This window comes from Atractosteus spatula, chromosome 6 (genome assembly GCF_055471065.1).
Source record: "Atractosteus spatula isolate fAtrSpa1 chromosome 6, fAtrSpa1.hap1, whole genome shotgun sequence".
Classification (NCBI taxonomy): Eukaryota; Metazoa; Chordata; class Actinopteri; order Semionotiformes; family Lepisosteidae; genus Atractosteus; species Atractosteus spatula.
Genome location: NC_142711.1, coordinates 17,794,191 through 17,812,852, shown reverse-complemented (window position 1 = coordinate 17,812,852; position 18,662 = coordinate 17,794,191). Strand labels below are relative to the sequence as shown.

Below are 18,662 nucleotides of genomic sequence, written 5' to 3'. Positions count from 1 at the left end.
GAATCTCCAAACTTCTGATTGAAATTCTTAAATTTTGGGCATGTATAACTCAAGGCCATTTTATTTTTTTTAAGAAATTCAGCTGTTTGGGAGATGAAAAGCTGATAGACTGCTCCTTTGTCTTCTTCTGGTCATCTTCAATGGGCAGTTTTCTGGGGAAAAAAAAGACAAGATGAAGCGGACACTGTCACTCGAGTCTGCCAGTTTTCAACACGATCGTTAAGAACGATGTACTGCGTATTGAAACGGAAAAGATTCCCAACTGCGACCTTTCTCTTTACCCTTCCTCCACGTTTCACTGTGGATATGGAAGATATTCACTGGGTGGATTCAGAGACCGGTCATTTAAAATCTCTCTAGTCCTTGAGGAGAAAAACATATTAACATATTAACATATTATCACTTGCTTAATTGATTTAAATTGTTACAATTTCTGTTAAGGGGTTTTATACGATTTATATAACATGCTGGACTAGGGTTGGAGGACCACTGTGTCTGCTGGCTTTTTTTCCAGCTGGTCTCTTCATTACAAGTTCTAATTGCTGCCAGTATGCAATCTGCTTGCTGGTTTACACTTTCTCTCCACTCGCTCCAGTACAACCCACTTTAAGAGTGTTGGTCTGAAATCCAAGTTTCAATAGCACATAAAAATTAAGAACTTCTATAGAAATCAAGAGATTCGAGCCTGAAGTGTCCGTTAGTCAAGCCAAGCTTTATTGTATGCATACAAGGAACAAAACATCTGATGCTTATTGTTGTATTGCTCAGGGGGGGATATGGCCCTACACCCTCCTCCTCCTCTCTTTGAGGTAGCTTTCTCTCGACACTCCAGGACTCAGAAAGCACTTAAACCTTCCTTTCTCAGCAGGAGTTTAGTAGAAACATTCCTCATCATGGAGTTTAGTACAGAAGATGGGAGTTCGGTACAGGGAAGGAGAAGCATCTGCGCTACAGCAAGCATGAAGGTTAGAGTTTAGCATGTGAATTCAGCAGGAGTTCACAGCTCCTTCCACTATATGGGTACAGAGTAACATACAGATTCTGCTAGCAGACTCCATCACTTCATTGTAGATGGGATGGAAATCCTTGGGTTAGAAACAATTGCTTCTGACCTAAGTCACAATGAAGACGCGTTGACTGTAATGAGACCGTAATAGCTTCTGCCAGCTTGTCTCGTATGACCGTGCGTGTTCCTCAACAGAAAGGCTACGGGTCAGAGACTTGTGAGCGGTGTGTTCTGGTTAAGAGCAACTACATCGGGATTACTTCTTACTTCTTCCTGGTTCAGTGTGGAGTTACATGTTAAAAGCTAATGTGTCATCATAAAGTTCATGACATAGAATATTTTAACTCTTGCAAAACATTGTGAACCAACCCTGTTGTTCCTGGAGAACTGTTTGTCTTCATGGCTTTTGCCACTCAAGTTCTTGATCACTGGATAATTGACTAATTTGGAGCCTATTTTTAAAGACTTTCAACTCATGAGAGGTTGGTTGAGAATTATACTTGGTATCGCCTGTGTAACAACTCTTTTGAATTTGAAAACTGCCCTCATTCGGGTGTGCTGCATGACTGGTAACCAACTGGACCTCTGCGGAGGGAAGAATAATGCTCATCGTGGGCTGTTTGAGAAAATGTCATTCCCATCTGTTTAGAAGAAACTGTTTAGGTAGGATTACAAAGAAATTAGTTGAGGAAGGTCTGCTTGATGTTGTTTACTTTATTGGAAACCATCCATCTGAAGTAAGGTATTCTTGAAACTTGGCAGTGAGGCCAAACTAAGTTAACCAAAAGTCTAAACAAGCAAGCAGATCAGTAAACACTACAAATTTAGAACTCAGTACTTCACCAGGATTGGGACTGTCCTGTAAAATGCTGTTTAAAAGCTTAGGCTGATTCAGAACCATTCTCGATAGCTCTAGTGACTTGCGATGAAAATTGAAAAGCAAGCAATATGCAATATGTTGTGGTTAAACTTGTAGCCACTTCTAGAAGAAACAAATTAATGCCTTTCTGCAATTAACTACTAAAAGCTTTATGATGTCGAGAGACTTAACTAGAAAATTGGAAGTTTATTCGCAAACATTAGATATATACCAGTGTTACATTAAACATAAAACAGGTGAACATTAATTGTGATAAAATACCTGTTAACTCATTTTTTTACTATGTTAACTTTTGACAGGCTTTAAACAGGTTTTTCATGGGTTATTATTAGTTTGTGGGCAGCATGCTGACACAGTAGTTAGCATTATTGCCTTGCAGTGCAGGAGCCCCAGATTCAATCCTAGACCTGCGGTGCTATCTGTGTGGAGTTTGCATGTTTTCCTTGTGTTGGCATTGGTTTTTGTAAACTGCTCCTTACACTCTTCGTAGATTCTTCGTAGTTTATAAAATTATTTAAAAAAAACTTTAGATATGATGTAAATGTATATAAACTTTTATTCTGCACTCATACTTCACTACAGTATCTTCCTGGACTAGACTCCTGCTTCACCTGATCTGACCACTCTCTAGAAACCTCCACTGTACTTTGAGATTCTCTGACCTTGACCCCCACCTGCTTGACCACCATCTCAGACTGTTCACTTCCTGGTTTCCTAGCCTTTCACAGCACACCGTCTCTCTGTGCTGCCCTGAGTCCCGCGCTGGCTACATGCTCAGCACAGCTGCCTGCGCAGGGCTCCGGCTGCACACTGCCTGTAAGCTTCCCTGTCTCAGCTGCCTCTCGCCCAGCACTTGGGTTCATTTTGCACCTCATATATCTGCTGCTATTCCAACCTTAATATCAGATTATTACAGGAACTGCATAAACTCTAAAACAAGCAAGCAAAGCGTACAAAATCTAGACCCTTTTCCCTCTCTTTCCTTAAAAAACGTTAAGGAAGCATTTTACTAACAGACGTGCCAACTGACGAATGCTATCAGAAATGGAGACGAGAAGAACAGACTGGTATCGGGAACGGAATCGCAAACCTAAATAACCATCAGCAATGTTTTCATTTGTCTTTTCCGTTATTAATTGAAATGGGTTTCCGCAACATGCAAACTGATTTGTTTTCTGCTTTAAAACACAGTGATTATTCACCCATCATCACTGCTGTTAATCCTGCCATTTGATGTCTGAATACTTACATTTTCCATCACCATGTCTCGGTTGCCATTGCGTAGTTTCTTCTTGTACCTCTTTTTCAGGCAGCATGCGGTCACAGCCGTGATTAATAACATGACTGCGAACACGGACACAGATGAGGCCACTGCTGTGATAACAACGTCTTCAGATCTCCCTTTCCTCTGGCACCTGCTCCCCATGTACCACCAGTCTTCACCTGCTGCGCACCTGAGGAGGATATATGGACGTCAAGTTGGACAATTCCTGATGTTGTTGCGAGTGTTGTCACCTGTCGCGTATCGGACAATATCAGCCCCCCCGTCCGTTTTCTAACCACTTCATCCTGTATTGGGGCAAAGGGCAGCCAGAGCCGCAAAACAGGATACACGGGGTGCCAGACCAGCGCAGGACACAAACATGCACCCACTCACACCAGGTCCAATTTCTCAGAAGCCCATTAACCTATCAGTATGTCTGTGGACTGTGGGAGGAAACCCACACAGATGCAGGGAGAACATACAGTACAATACAAACACTGCACATACAGTACAGTACCCCAGGTGTGGGATTGGACCCAGGGACCCAGCATTGCAAGGCAGCAATGCTAAGCACTTCGCCACTGTGCCACCCTCAAATAAAATCACCTGGTGTCAGTTTACATTTATAATGATTTTGATTTTTTTTGCCTTTTCTTTTACTGTTTGACATTGTAGCAGACAGATCTTCCCCAGAAACCCATGTGTAGTATTCCTGGATCAACCTGGTTATTTTGGAGTTTCTCCAGAAACAGATCTCACCTGCAGACTGGCTGCTGATTCTCTACCACACAGATCCCATCGTTTTCACAGGTGTGGTTTTTACAGGGTTCACCGGGAGAAGGTGTGGTAGTGGGGGAAAATGTGGACGGTGGGATTGGCTGAGTAAGAAGAAGTCTTGAAACATCTGCAACAGAGGGAAGATACTTCATCTTTTGTCACGTTCATGGTGACAGCTTGAGATTTCTGTAATCTCCCTCTTTGTCAGACAAACAGGAACTAAGCCCCCAGCAAAATGCTGATGCTTTTGGCATTCAGCAAAGGTTTGATAAGATTTTGTTTCACGTCCATTTGCGAGAATCTGAAATCAGGGGTACGGATCCACCAAACATCGCAGCCTTTACTTGACAGTTAGTGTGAAATCTCTTCAAATGTTCCTCCCTGTGTTAAACCATAATTCCACATACTCTGAAGCAAGCTGTCCTCTGTTAAATGTTAAACGAATACAGTAGCCTTTTTATGACTGTAATACATTTTATGTCACAGTTATTAGTAATTGTATAGAGAAATAACATTGTAGCTTTAAAGTGAATAACATAAACTTTTAAATAGGGAGTTGCGTCAGCATGCGTAGGTTGCAAAGGAAAAGAAAATACAGACAACGTTTTCTTCTTCAGGTGTAATGTAAACTTCAGCACAGTACTGTTAAAATCTAGAACATATCTAGAATTTCAGTGACCCTCTGTATCACCTTCAGATCTTTGTTGATCTGCTCCTGGGTGACCTCTTCCACAAACCGACAAACATGAACATGTCAGTCCATGAAAAGGCCTTGGAAATTAGTGTAAATAAAATAAGGCTATAAATCTTTGTCTCTTTTATACCGCAAAGGTAGAACTTCAGTTTTTTTTCCAAACCTCTGTTCAAGGGGGCATACCTTCCACAGTCATGAGGAAAAAGACGTCATCTCCTTTTATGAAGTCTCTGCTCCTCAGCCTGTCATGAGTTAGGAATGCACTGGTGCCTTTTCCTGGACCTCTGTAGTACTCAGTTCCATCTGGATCACGGACAAGCTCTCCTACCATTTCGGGTTTATCCCAAAAATAATATAGGGACCCATTCGCTGGAAATGACAGATGGGCAAATGGAAGTGTAAGCCTATGATTTGAAATGGCAGGACTGATGTGTAAATGATTTGAAATATGTGTGTTAAGCCTTTTAATGGAGTTTGTAACAAACGTTCGGGAGGGATGACAACAACCCAGTTCAATCAGGTTCAATCAGTTCAATCAGTTCAATCAGCTGTCAGTAATTAGCAATCACCCCTGATGTAATTTCCTCTCCTAAAACAATATAAATTTCTCTCCCTCTTTTGCTGCCCCTTGGTCACTCCTCACTCTGCATGGGGGTCCTGGCCCACTCTCCAATGGCCAGGACCAGGAGGTCAGCCCTCAGCCAAGCGGGTTAAGCCACATTTTCACTAAAGACCCCATAATCCTTTCAGGACACGTTATTCTTGAGTGCTGTTATTCCTAGTGAAATGTATTTTAAATGCTTATGGTTTTTCTGACTTCTTTTTATTTACATTGTCCAGTCTCAAAGGAAGTGAGAGCAAGTTATTTGGACTGTGCAAAAACGTGTATTTTCAAAACAGATATAACACATTTTGGAGGTTGTATCTTCCCTTCAGTGTTTACATTTTGCTTAAGTCAACAGAACGTTCATATCTAATCTCAGCAGCCTGTTTATTACATCAGCCTTAAAGCACACATGACCTTGATAACTTACACTCAGTTTTCTGCTCTGTGGGGTCAGTGGTGATGCTTCTCTGGTTGGACATTCGTCGGCGAATGTCAGGGTGCTGGTCCAGCAGTAACATCGTGGCCTGTTGCCATGGACAAGGCCACTGCAGTTGGTCGTTGTTGTTTCCAGAGGTTAAGTGGAAGTAGATGGCGAGATTAGAAGGATTTTCATCGGTACCATTTACATACAGACCAATCTGAAAGGCATATCCAGCTCTGGAGTAGAATCGGGGGCTGTAAATCCTTCCCTGTTTTCCGGGGGGACTATTTGCTAAAAGATGAGTGAAATTCCTTATGTGCCACACATGATCCGGACATTCTGTCTCGGATAAGTTGATGTCATCAATAGAAAAACCTCCAAGTGAATTTCCTGCTCCTTTTGTTCCTTCAAATATGACCCGGAACTTTTTTGAGACGTTCAGGCGTAAATGATACAGTTTCCAAAAGTCTTCAGGGGATGCTACAAGGAAAATAATGTCATTATTTCTGTGGTCCAAACTATCTTTTCTATGTTTGTGTTAACCTGTCACATTCCGCAAAAATGTTGTGAAAAAGTTATTACATTAGTCCGCATCTTAAGGTTCGGTTCCAAACAGTTATTAATCAATAATGTTCATGGAAAAACAAAGAAACAAATTAAAAGGAAAATCCATCCATCAATTTTCTTACCACTTCTTCGAATTCAGGCTCGCAGGAGAGCCGGAGCCTATCCCAGCAAGCAAAGGGCTACAACTTCTGGACAGGACGCCAGTCCATCACAGGGCACACACGCAGCACAAACGCTCACACCAGGGCCAATCTTCCCAGAAACCAATTAACCCACCAATGTTTCTTCGGCTTGTGGAATAAAACCGGAGCACCCAGGGGAAACCCACACAAACACAGGGAGAACATACAAACTCCACACAGATAGCACCCCAGTTTCAGAACTGAACCCAGGGACCCACCACTGCGAAGCAGCAATTCTGACCACTGTGCTGCCATTAATGAATATATAAAGACATTTCTACTGCTCAGCCCAGCGCTTTAGTATTAAAAGTATTACCTGTGACCTTCCCTATGTGCCTAAGGGTTCCTTGAGGGTTATCCTGATCATATTCACGGACCGAGATCTTCAGCTCATCATCTGCACTTCCACTGTGGTAATAGAAGAACTGCAGACACTGGAAGCCTCTTTTGGGGTACAGTATTCTGCTTTCCAAGAAGGCGTTGTCTCCCGCACTTCCTGTGGCTGTGCTGAAGTGCATGAAGTAGCCTGCACCTGCAAACAGGGTTCCAGTAAGATCACTTTATTGGCCATATACTGTACTGCACAAGTCAATCACTGCCATGTTTTCATGAGGCTTTCTTTTTCTAAACCACTGAGATACTTTGAGTTGACTATTCAAATGAATAGGTTGCAGGTTGCTTGGTTGCGTGCTGACCAAGAAAAATCGCTCTGACCCTCTCTGAAAGTTTCATGACATTCATGGTATTACGGACGTCCAAAGGGACTAACCGTGGGGAGCAGGAGAGCGGAAAAAGACCCATATGCGTAGCGGCGAGACAGGAAAAAGGCCCGGGCTCATAGTGCAAAGAGTTCAGGAATGCCGTATAGAAACCTATGCCCTCAGGGAGCGGACGTGGGGCGCCCTGGTGCTAGGCGGGTCTCAGGACATCCGAACGTCAATGCTGAGCGAGGACAGAGTGCAAGACCCGGAAATATATAGCCCAAGGGAAAGAGAGGGAAAGGAAGGACAGGAGACCGGAAACTAGGGACAGGACAGAGAAGGAGCGCCCTCTGGCTGCAGAGGGCGTGACACATGGCCCTACCGTTTCGTCTTCAGCTGTGGTTTATATACAGATACTTCACTAGGAATGACAGAAGCTGTGAATGTTTGAGTGTGTTAGTCGTAGCATATTTGACTTAACCTGCTTGGTTGAGCTGGGTTTAGACAGTCATGAGACAGGTGAGTTCTACCCTACTGATGCTGTGCTGTTGCCACGGTAATCCTGCTCAGTACAAGAGGAGCTGCAGGGTCAGATATGTGGTGTCTGTGCTTGTCTGAGGAGACAGTGGTGTGGTTGTCCCCCTAAAAGGTTTGAGGGCGAGGAGGCTGAGACCCCATTCAGAGTGAGGAGGCGGAGATGGAGTGGAGGAATCAAGGAATACGAAGCAGAGAAGGGGTTTGAATATAGCATTCACAGTTGTTTTCATATTTTTGATATTGTGAGGAAATAATTTTTGATATTGTTTTTGATATTGTGAGGAAATAACATTAGGAATGACTAGGATTTAGGACAGCTGAGCCTGTTGCTTCTGTCATCCCTCCTGAACTAATTGAAAAAAATTCTTTGTGTTGTATTAGGTACAGATCTCTTAACAATTAAAAATAAAAAAAACTTTTTGGCCACCTTTACAGCCCCTTTTGTGTCACCAATAGATGATTTTTAGAATAATTTTTGGCCCAAATGTCTTGAATCGACTTGTCATCTCATACAGTATACCTGAAAACATGTAGAGTCAAATTAAAAACTGCTTTTATTTTTGCCTAATTTTCACCTAATTGCGATAAGAAGAACTGACTAGCCTGCCGGCCTAGTTAAAATAGAAAACAAAACAAAGTTTGAAAAATGCTCTTCCTTAGGTCTGACTCCCTTGGCGCGGCAAGAGGCGTGTGTGTTTTTCATGCGCCTGACTTTGCTTTGCTTCGGCGGTTCGCTGGTAGTGAGCAGATAGGAGATGGGACGGGGCTCTCACCTTTGCACTTGCCCATGTCCGTGTGATCCGTATCGGGCTTGTCCGGGACCTGCTTCACACGCTCCCAATCGGCTTTATCGCCCGGGCCCTGGATCATCCCGCAGATATTCTCCAGCTCGAAGCTGCATTGCTCCAGAAACGTTAACGACGACGCTGCAGGTATGAAAATGTCAGCAAGAAATCTTTGGACAGCTGTAAAGTACATTAATAGTTTAATAACCGAGTAGATGAGTACAAACTGATTATGTATATGCCAGCAGGTAGTCACGAATAAAACCCATGTGGCTGAAGAGGTTTGCCCTCTCCGGTGTTTTTTTTTTGTGTGCCAAATCCCTCGCAATTAATGTAGAACACTTAGATATAGAAAATCACAGGGTATACTATAAGGAGGAAAAGGCAAGTCTGTTTATTCTATATAATTAAACATGGATTGTATTTTAACTTTCTTATTTACTGCAAATACGAGCAACGGTGACTTTTCTGTGACCCTGACATATCTTGCTAAAACCATTCTTAACATATGTTTCCACGTGAAAAGTGCTGTACAGTTTATTTTTTTAAAAGAACTGTCCAATTTTCTCTCCGCGAAACCACCAGCTCTTGACGCTGAGGCACTGTCTCGCCTCCTCCGCGCTCCACACGTCTCTCTACCCCGCTGAGTGAGCAGATGCGCGTTTTCGCGTGGTTACAGAGGTTTCGTAAGCACAGTATACTCAGTTAATTTTCCGTCTCATACAAATTGTGTTGTAATATTTAACTCCAACCTTGGCATTTAAGCATGAGAGGAATGGGGCGGGGGGGGTGGAGCTGTGCAGGAAATGTGAAGAACTTGAAAAAGTGTGGGATTAATGGTCATGAGTGGGTAATGGGTGTGAATGGGCCACCATCTGGGCGATAAAGTGAGGAGTCAGTTAGCACCAGTGTAGCAATGATTCTGCTATGAAGCTTCAGGTAAAATGAGTTTTCGTTTTACTTTCTAATTCGAGTTATTGTATTTGTCATTGTAAACAGAGACATTTGCAGGTTACGTCAGCCGTCGATGAGTGATGAACATGGACCATAGATCCTAACCCATAAGTGTTTAGCAAGAACGGTACCGCGCAGTCAGAGAAGGAAACCTGTATTTAACTACATGAACACGACTGTGAATTAATTTGCAGGTGAGTGATTCAGTTTAAGCTAAGATAAATGATCTGGTCAGAGTGCAGTTCCTGCTATTAATATATATATAATTCACCTGCTATTAATATATATTACTTAGTAATAAATCGGTTTTATCTTCAGCAATATCAGCTTAATTAATTGTGCTTCATGTTTTTAAGAAAACAAACCAAAGGTTAGCTATTTATTTAGTTACCAGGATATAGGACTGCTGACATTGCTATTTGTGGAGCACGGCAGGAGACCTACAGCAGTTGTAGAGCCGGTTGAGCTTCAGAAGGTCACTGTCGCTGAACTCCATGCGCTGACCAATCACGTCCATGAACTGCGGGATCTTCGTGAGGATGGTGGGCTCAGTTCCGTTTCTGAAGGCGGTCTTGCTGTAGTGCATCATGGAGTTGTAGTCATAGGGGACATTCAGTGCGCTGGACACGGTGTCGTCGTAGGTGTTGAAGTTGTGCTCTTTGCCTGAAAAAAAAAAACAACAGACGCCTGTAAGTGATGAATGATTCTGTTTTGCATTTTTGTTACAAACAAAAAACAAGAGTACAATTTTAGTATTTGCCTTTAATAATTGTAATAATTTTGATCTCATTTAAATTTTTTTAGGCCAGGCGGTGTGATATTTTTTTTCAGATCATTAGTGCTCTTAAAGCCCTTTAGTGCATTACAAAAGAACATTTGATGCTACATAAGCATTTGATGTAGCGTGTTGGGCAGCATGATAGTGCAGTGCTTAGCATCGCTGCCTTGCAGCACTGGGGCCCTGCAGTGCTACCTACACGGAGATGCTGGTAATTTAATTGGCTTTTGGGAAACAGGCCCCAGTATGAGTGTGAGTGTGTTTGTGTCTGTGTGTGCTGTGATGGACCGGCGTCCTGGCAAGGGTGTATCCTGCCTTTCTCTCTCTCCATGACCTTGAATTGGAAGGAGCTGCTAGACATGGATGGATGAGTGATGATGCATGGCGCTTTAAATTCATTTTAATTTGAATTACAGCAGCCACCTGTACAAACCCCGTAAATAAAGGGTGGTACATAGTGTATTGTTCTGCAGAGTGAAATTGCTCACCAAGCTCCTCAAGACACTGTTACAGAATAACACATGAAAAAGGAAATCCTTGGCAATTAACCACCATGGGCTTAGTAAAATAAATGCCAAGATATACAAGTCTCTGAGGCACTCAGAAGGTCAGCTTTCAACACAACAGGGATGCGATACCTTCAGAGATGCGATCCCACATGATTTTGACGTAGTCATCTCGATCCGATCTGGACTGCTCGTGCCAGAACCCCAGGGCATGAAGGAACTCGTGCTCGATGGTGGCAATCCGGTCACAGTTGTTCCCAATGGACAGTCTTTGTTTCCCCACATGGCGATTCCCAACTGAGGAGAAGCATCTAAAGGAGGAAAGACCAGACTGAAGCCCCGAAGAAGGTTGCAAGACAGCCTCTGGGAAGTAACTGACAAACTACAGTTGTCGGGATCAACATTTTTTGCTTGTCAATGCAAATGTTTAATAGACTGGCGGAGCAGTGGCTCTGTGCCTGTTGCTAGAAGGCTGCTGGTTCTAATCCCGTGGCTGGCAGAGGAATCCTACTTCATTGGGCCCCTGAGCAAGGCCCTTAACCCCAACTGCTCCAGGGGCACTGTATAAATGGCTGACCCTGCGCTCTGACCCCAGGCTTCTCTCCCTGTCTGTGTGTCTCATGGAGAGCAAGGTGGGGTATGTGAAAAGACAAATTCCTAATGCAAGAAATTGTATATGGCCAATAAAAGTGATCTTATAATATACCTGGGTCTCACTAAATCAGATCCCCATTCCAGGATGTTTACCATGAGAGTGGATCATCAGAATGACTTCAGGAGCTTCTCTCTGTAGTGCATCTATCAAACCTATCATTGCAATTCTTAGAATCTACATCCCTCACTTGTCAATGTGCCAGGCCTGTATTTTACAGAGTACATGTAAGAGCCTCATTCCTAGATGTTTGTCATGAGAGTGGATCAGCAGAATGACTTCACAAGCTTTTTACTCAAGTGCAAAATCTGTTTGATTCATTGAGTGCAGATCAACTCATTTTCAAGATCTACTTCTGATTGAAAAAGATAGGTCGCTATATTCCTCAGAGAGGAGAAAAACTTCCATGCAGAATTTTGTGTGCAGATAGTGCAGTTCAGTTTAATATGTCAATACATTCAAATTTTAAAGACTATTCTGATATTCAGCATGGAATATTAAAGCACATTTATTTTGCCTTGATCAATAAATGATTTAATTTTAAATGATCATCACAGTGGAAGTTTTGTTTCCAGGAAGGCAGTCTTACCCACTGCCTTTGAAGACAGAGATGTAATTTGGCTCCCCTTCCCAGGGCTTGTAGTCAATGCAGGTTTTTAGCCGATATTGTTCAAAAGCCTTTAAGATAACTCCTTTGGCATTAATTTCTATGAAAAAAAGCAGAGGAATTAAATTCTGAAATTTAAACCAGTCTTTCACTTTATTGGCATGCTGGGAAGTCCCAGCAAACAAACTCCAAATCTTGAATCTGAACGGATGATTAGACCGGTTAAGTCCCGAAACCCCCAAAATTACAGCTCTGAGCTGGATTGGAACCTGTGTGCAAAACTGTCTATAATTTAAGCTCCTTTATAGACACTGTTGGAAGAAAAGTAATATTGCTTACACTCATCTCCATCTTACTCTTAAGAAGTTTCAAACAGGGAAGAAAAGTGTTGGGTGTACTAGTTTTAGTGAGGAATATCTAATACTGTCTAAGCAAAGCTCAGTTCTAAGGATTTTAGACACAAATTAGAGCAATTCTCTGTTGAGTGTCACTCCAAAAATGTTTCCTTACATTGTGACTTTGCAGATGTGGCTACAATTATGTGGGAATTTCAAGTCAGGTCAGTTTTCCAATAGGAGAAGAACAATGTTTTGTCCATATTTGTAGTTTAAATCAAAATCAATTCTGAACTTCCATCCACCATATAAACATATCATACAGTATATCCTAGTATTTCCTGTGTTGCTTTGATTTGGATGTGTTTGAACAAATCAGTTCCTGCAAATCTGTGCTCTGCAGTAGTATGTAAGCCTGTTAACATGTAAGCCTCCTGGTGCTCCATTCTACAGCTGCTCCTAGAATCCCCATCACAGTGTCAATAGGTCCCAACAAAGAGCACCTAACAATGGAGATCAATCAGGAACAGTACAGGCACAAGGGTGGTCTGTTTTAATCGCTGCTGTTGTGTTAGATGCATTTCCGTTTTTTTTTACACATGTACAACATTTGCATCACAATATGAAAATATTTTGCTTCAGGGCTAAATTGGCCCCTATATATTCAAGGTTCTTGTAGACGTTCAAGGGTATAAAAACAGCCTAAAACAATTCTATATAAATTAGGAATGACAAGCATAAGTTTTCACTGGAGCACAATCCTGCTGTCAGCTAGTTGGAGGTTATTTGCCATGATTTTGTACTGAAGCAAAAACTGTTGAAATGTGTCTTGTCCTTATATTGAAGGTAAGGCACATTAAAACAGTGTGCTTCTCTCTGCCCAGCATAGCTTCACAATCCATATGATTCATGTCGTTTTTTATCACTATGTCAACTATGATGGTTTAATCGCTTCTTAGATTATTACAAATAAATGTGTGTGATCCAAACAGTAATGCAGTTCAATTGTTTCACTGATCTTTCATTCAAGTAAAAGCCTACGGCTCACTTCACAGCTCAATATTTACAGTGGTTCTTGAAACCTTAAAATTTAAAGAAGAGCTAATTTTGTGACTTCAGGATAGTTCAAGCTTCTGTGACTGGGTGCAAGTCTGCAGTGTGTTTAGGAATGTGAGAAAGGATTTTCAGTAGAGCACTAGCAACTTTTCCAATCCAACTCAAATAGTGGGTGCAGTACACAGTAAGATAGACTCTTATCTAAATTATTTTTAAACAATTATAATTATTTTTACCAAATAATTGATTGTGTAATTGTTATATACAGTATATACTGTATAATTGCAAGTGTTCTCTTATTTTCTTGACCAGATCTGACTATAATCAGTTTTAAAAGAAGTTATGAAACCATTTATTAAATGGCATTGAGGTTTCTTGTAGTTTTTAAAGTGGATTATAAAATGATGGACGTATAACAGCACAGGTGTTTTTAAATGATGAAAGCACTCCCATGCTATGCATTATACATTACCTGGCTGAATAAAAGCAGATATCTCGATCATTCTTACCTAAACTGTCTTCCAGATAGTAGGGAATTATTTTGGGCCATCTGTACTCATCCCCCAAAATGGAGTTTCTCCCCTGTTTCTGAAGTGACACAGAAATGTTAACCGAAGACCTGAGGTACCCTCTGAAATAATCTTCCGGTTTATGCTGTGTTCTAGTTTCCTCACATTTTAACATAACTGAAATCCTTTTCATATTTACCATTTAGTAAGGGACTGAGGCTGTGTTCCTAACTTGATGTAACACTTTGTCGTGAACACAGAGCTTCCCATAAACACACAGTGTTACAGGAGTGCCTTGGTAGTTATCAAAGGACAGGTCATGCTGTGTTTGTGATCTATATAGACTAAATGTCCTTTAGATTAAACCTGTCATAACCCTAACCTTAACGCAAGTGAGTAGGTTCTGGCATCTGACAAGTGCCAATACAGCTGCCAAAATTATAATAATGATAAATGACAGTAATATGCACCAAAGTTTCCTATAGGCATCAAAATCTGTATGAAATAGGATAACTAGAATAAATTAAATGAAACAGAATCTCTGTCTGTGGCTGGCTTTCTATGTACAGTATGTCTCATCTGTGTTCTTGCTGTACCAATTAGCAAATTCCACCAACTATTGTTGTGTGGCAGAAGAGAATAATAAAGAATAATCGAATAAGCCATGATAAGATCATGTTTAATAAAAAAAACAAATGACAGCCTTACCTGGTCATACTCTATGTCTCCTTCTACAAGATTCAGTCCTAATTCTGGAAGCAAAGATAACAGACACCCATGAGCTTCAGTTCAAATATTTAGTCTGAATGTATTCAGTATCTATCTATCTATTCAATAAAAGCTTCATCTTTATAGCAAACCTTCATTTATATCGAAAATGTCTCGATCTTTTCCACCATCCACATCAATTTCTGTAAAGAAACAAGGAGAAATTCATTCTTCTGCTTTTTAAACATCGCATAACACAAACCATGTGCAGCACAAATAATACAGACTTTAAAAATGTACAGTAGGTTCACTAAGGAGCCAACATCAGTTTCACAGTAGCAGCTTTGTTAAAACAGAAATCTGAAAAAAATCAGGAAAATACACTCACCGATATCCCGAGATGTTGGCTGAAAGGAAGAAAAAGATAAAACACTGAAAGTCATATCGAAGTTATACAGTATCACAGTGTAAGAGTACAGCTGTAATTGTGACAAATTAGCTTTTGGTTTAGTGTTAATAAAAATAATTAACATTCAGGTCCATGCCCATCGCTTGATTTTGCTGTTGTTCTCTTGCTTAGTTTAATCTGATGTTTTACAAGAGTAATAATCTCTTCTGATTGGGAATCAGTGTTTTTAACCAACACTCTATAAACAAGCACAGGCTGAAGTTAGTTGACTATATTGACTTCATTAGAATAGTATATTAGAAAATGATTTTTTTAACTATTTTTAATGCCAATCTGAAATTCTAGCTATTTTAAGATTGGAAAGACCTTGAAAAACTAAATAAATACAAAGGTATTATTTGTCATCAGAAAAGGTTGAAAACAAGAAGGACGTTCTGATCTCAAACTTGAACTTGAACTTTGTTGCCATATGTAACCGGTACATGTACTAGTACAATGGAATTCTTACACAAACATTTCTAAAATGATCCCAAGGTACTTTCTAGAACCTACAATGATACAGAGGAATATCTTATTCCAGACCCCCAATATTAAAAAAAGTTTTAAAAAAAGTTTCTGGTTTTCAGTTTTACACCCTTGAGGAACATACAGTATAGTGTTGTCAGAGAGATGGAAAATTATCTGCACATGCTCTTTGTTTTCTACTGTGTCTTTAAGGGTAATGAACAAGTTGCCTTCTCTGAATCACTTAGACTATAATACACACTTCAGTCTATGAATCACAGAGACAAAGACTGGAGAATATTGGTTAAGGTAGGGGCATGAAATTCCTTCACAGCACAATAATCCAGGGAATAATGTTGCCCTCTAAATTGAATACATAAGGAATCAAGGCTTACTGATGAAGACCATCGTTTATCACATAACCACATGCTACAGCACCATGTTCAGGTTGTTAAAGACATAACATTAACAAATGTGAACAAATTCACTCTATCTCAACTCGGCAATAACGCCTACAGCCCAGCCTTTATAGGATCAGTCCTTGAGCACTGGCAAGTCATGTTCTTTTAGTACAGATGATCTGATTCAAAGGAACAGTGAAGAGTAGTTGTGAGGACTCTTGAGGTTTGTAGTTTAAATCCCATGAGGCCCCTGCTACTTCACTGTTGAATAAGGTACATAATGCACCTGTGTAAATGTGTACCAGAATGCATGTGGAACAAAATAGATAATTCCTCTCAGTTGCTTTAGATTGAAGTGTCAGTTAATTGAATTTGAGTAATTTCTTAGCACAATTCCACCCACCTGTGTATATAAGTCTCACATCCAGGAGTTGAGCGCATCATGCTCGTACCCCTCTGTTCCCCCTCATCTACACTCCTGCAGCAGCTCCCTGCCTCATTCCTCACGATACAAAGGGGGTCTGGGTAGCTTGCCAGTCTCAGCCAGGCGAGCTAAGACAGACACTCTTTGCACTGTGGCTAAGGATCTTTGCCTGTGGCTGGAAGGTTGCTGGTTCATATCCCCCACCTGGCAGAGGAATCCTACTCTGTTACCCTTAACCCCAGCTGCTCCAGGGGTGCTGTATAAATGGCTGACCCTGTACTCTGACCTCAAGCTTCTCTCTCTCTGTCTGTGTGTCTCATGGAGAGCAAGCTGGGGTATGTGAAAAGACAAATTCCTCATGCAAGAAATTGTATATGGCCAATAAATATTCTTATATTTATGCTTTATTCTTATATTTGTCTTTCTCTCGTTCCCTTTCATTAGTATCTAACTCAATTACTGAAAGATATTTGGGGTTCTTTGATCCCAAAAAGTATGTTAACAAAAGTTTAATAAAGAAATGTGTATTTTCAAACATTACATTTACTGTACTAATTTACTGGCTCCTTCTTACAGAGAGAACAAGAATCGTGAATGTTATGGAGTTTTGTAAATATATTTTCTCAAAAAATTTTCATGTGTTACATTGTTGTTACAGAGTTTCAAAATATTATATTGGATTGGATTATATTTTTAAAGTACTCACCATGCATAGACATTGCTGGCAAAACAAACTCAGAATGAGAAACGCAGAGTACGTGTCCATTCTTCTTGGGTTACTGGTCACAAGACAGGCAGTTATACAACTACAGTTTTATTGTACATTCGAATTGCACCACTTTGCCCTCAGAGACAGTACTTATCATAACTTAAATATTAACAACATAAACTTCAGTCCTTGCAGTTAAGATAAAACACTTGCTATATATGGTAAATATTAAGCCTTTATTGCTTTCAAGTCCATTACATTCAAATTATCGTGAATCCACCTTCTCTATAACGTACACACAGATTTTGCTTGCTGTCTCTTTTCATATTTATAACTTTCATTATGAAAATGTATAATTTGTTGCATGATATTTGATCCTGACTGCGGAGTTAATAACATGTTTGTGAGTGACCCTACATCATAAGGCATTTCCCCTTTTTGTGTTGATATTGTGGGGCAACGGTCATCAGGTGAGCTCTAACAGTTCACCAGCTCCTAAAACATCATGTCCACAGAACACTAGAAGCAGCCAGAGCACAACTTAGAACTTTATAAATGCAAAACTTGTGCCAGGTAGCCAGGCTCACTGGCCCACAGTGAGAAGCAAATATCCTGTCCAGCTGTAGAAAAAATGCCAGAGGCCATAATCATGTTTTCTCCCAGTGATGAACTAGTGTGTTATCATTTTTCTTTTTTGGAATTGTAATGTACTGTATTTTAATATTTTGAAAATGTTCTGAATGTGAACAACACGGCAAATTGACAGAGATTAAATGCAGAGATCAGAAATAGACTCCAAGTATCACTGGGGTAAAAGTACCTTGCACAGCGATTGCTGTGAAAACTATAAAAACATCACCTGACTGACTGGATCATGGCTGCCATTTGGCAGACCAGCGACCAATTACATGATTTATAGCCAATGCATAATCCTGCCTTCCGAAAAAAAGATTTCTACTTTGTCCTCTGATAGCTCCATAGCCAGTTCCAAAACAAAAATAGACTTTCAAAATTCGGGGAGAAGGGATTCACGTACTGTACATCCGGTTGTGTCACCAGACCAAAATATCAAATACATCCAAACATTTCAGCATCATCTCAGTGAGACTCACAAAAGATATATTGTAAGAATGGTTACATACAGGAGATTATTAATCCCTTCAAGTGAATGTTTCAGTTTTTCAGTAACTAATTGATAACAGTGTGCTCCCAGAAGTAAGAAGGCATCATTTTATATTAACAATAATGTGCAATCTGAAATGAATATTGATTTCTATATTAAAGACCTAAAGAGGTCACAATCCTGCCTGGTGTATCTGCTGTCATTAATGAATCTGCTGTCATTGCTGAACTCCTCAACAGCAAGGAAATACTGCACCCTGCTCTGAATTTAAGACATCCAACAGCTATTGAGCACATGGGTGCAGTGGGGTTGATCTGTCTTGTCTCATTCGGGATGTGTCTTGAGTTTTTATTTCTTCCTGACCCTGGCCCCTTTCCCACACAGTGGGAAACCCTGCAGGAAAAGCAGTAGTCCAGAAATGAGCTCCTCCTTTCCAGGCCTGTAGCTGAAATCCTCATGGATGAGATGGGGGTCAAAGCAAAGCGCTATCCCTTATACAGGATGAAGAGGTTCAAGTAGGTGGCTGCGTCAGCATGCGCAGGCTGCAAAGGAACAAGTTAAAGGTT

The 18,662-nt window shown here is 40.7% G+C and overlaps 1 protein-coding gene across 1 annotated transcript; it reads right to left on the bottom strand.

The window, feature by feature from the left end:
* Positions 1-43: 43 nt before the first annotated feature.
* Positions 44-17,063, bottom strand: mep1ba (meprin A subunit beta a). The gene is made up of 15 exons (XM_088919663.1): positions 16,971-17,063; positions 14,915-14,933; positions 14,679-14,729; positions 14,527-14,570; positions 13,819-13,897; positions 11,901-12,018; positions 10,792-10,970; positions 9,820-10,038; positions 8,410-8,562; positions 6,715-6,930; positions 5,656-6,129; positions 4,805-4,990; positions 3,910-4,054; positions 3,136-3,340; positions 44-152 (listed from the first exon to the last, which is right to left on the bottom strand). The coding sequence occupies exons 1-15, from the start codon at positions 17,028-17,030 to the stop codon at positions 138-140; spliced, it is 2,163 nt and encodes a 720-aa protein (XP_088775789.1). The 5' UTR covers positions 17,031-17,063; the 3' UTR covers positions 44-137.
* Positions 17,064-18,662: the final 1,599 nt, after the last annotated feature.

Bases quoted from the DNA above. Each gene is read 5' to 3' on its own strand.
- mep1ba (XM_088919663.1), bottom strand. From the start codon at position 17,030: ATGGACACGTACTCTGCGTTTCTCATTCTGAGTTTGTTTTGCCAGCAA. The intron at 10,971-11,900 runs GTAAGACTGCCT...TTCCTCCTTTAG, and splicing joins TCTGTCTTCAAAGGCAGTGG to ATGCTTCTCCTCAGTTGGGA. The intron at 6,130-6,714 runs GTAATACTTTTA...TTTTCCTTGTAG, and splicing joins GCACATAGGGAAGGTCACAG to CATCCCCTGAAGACTTTTGG.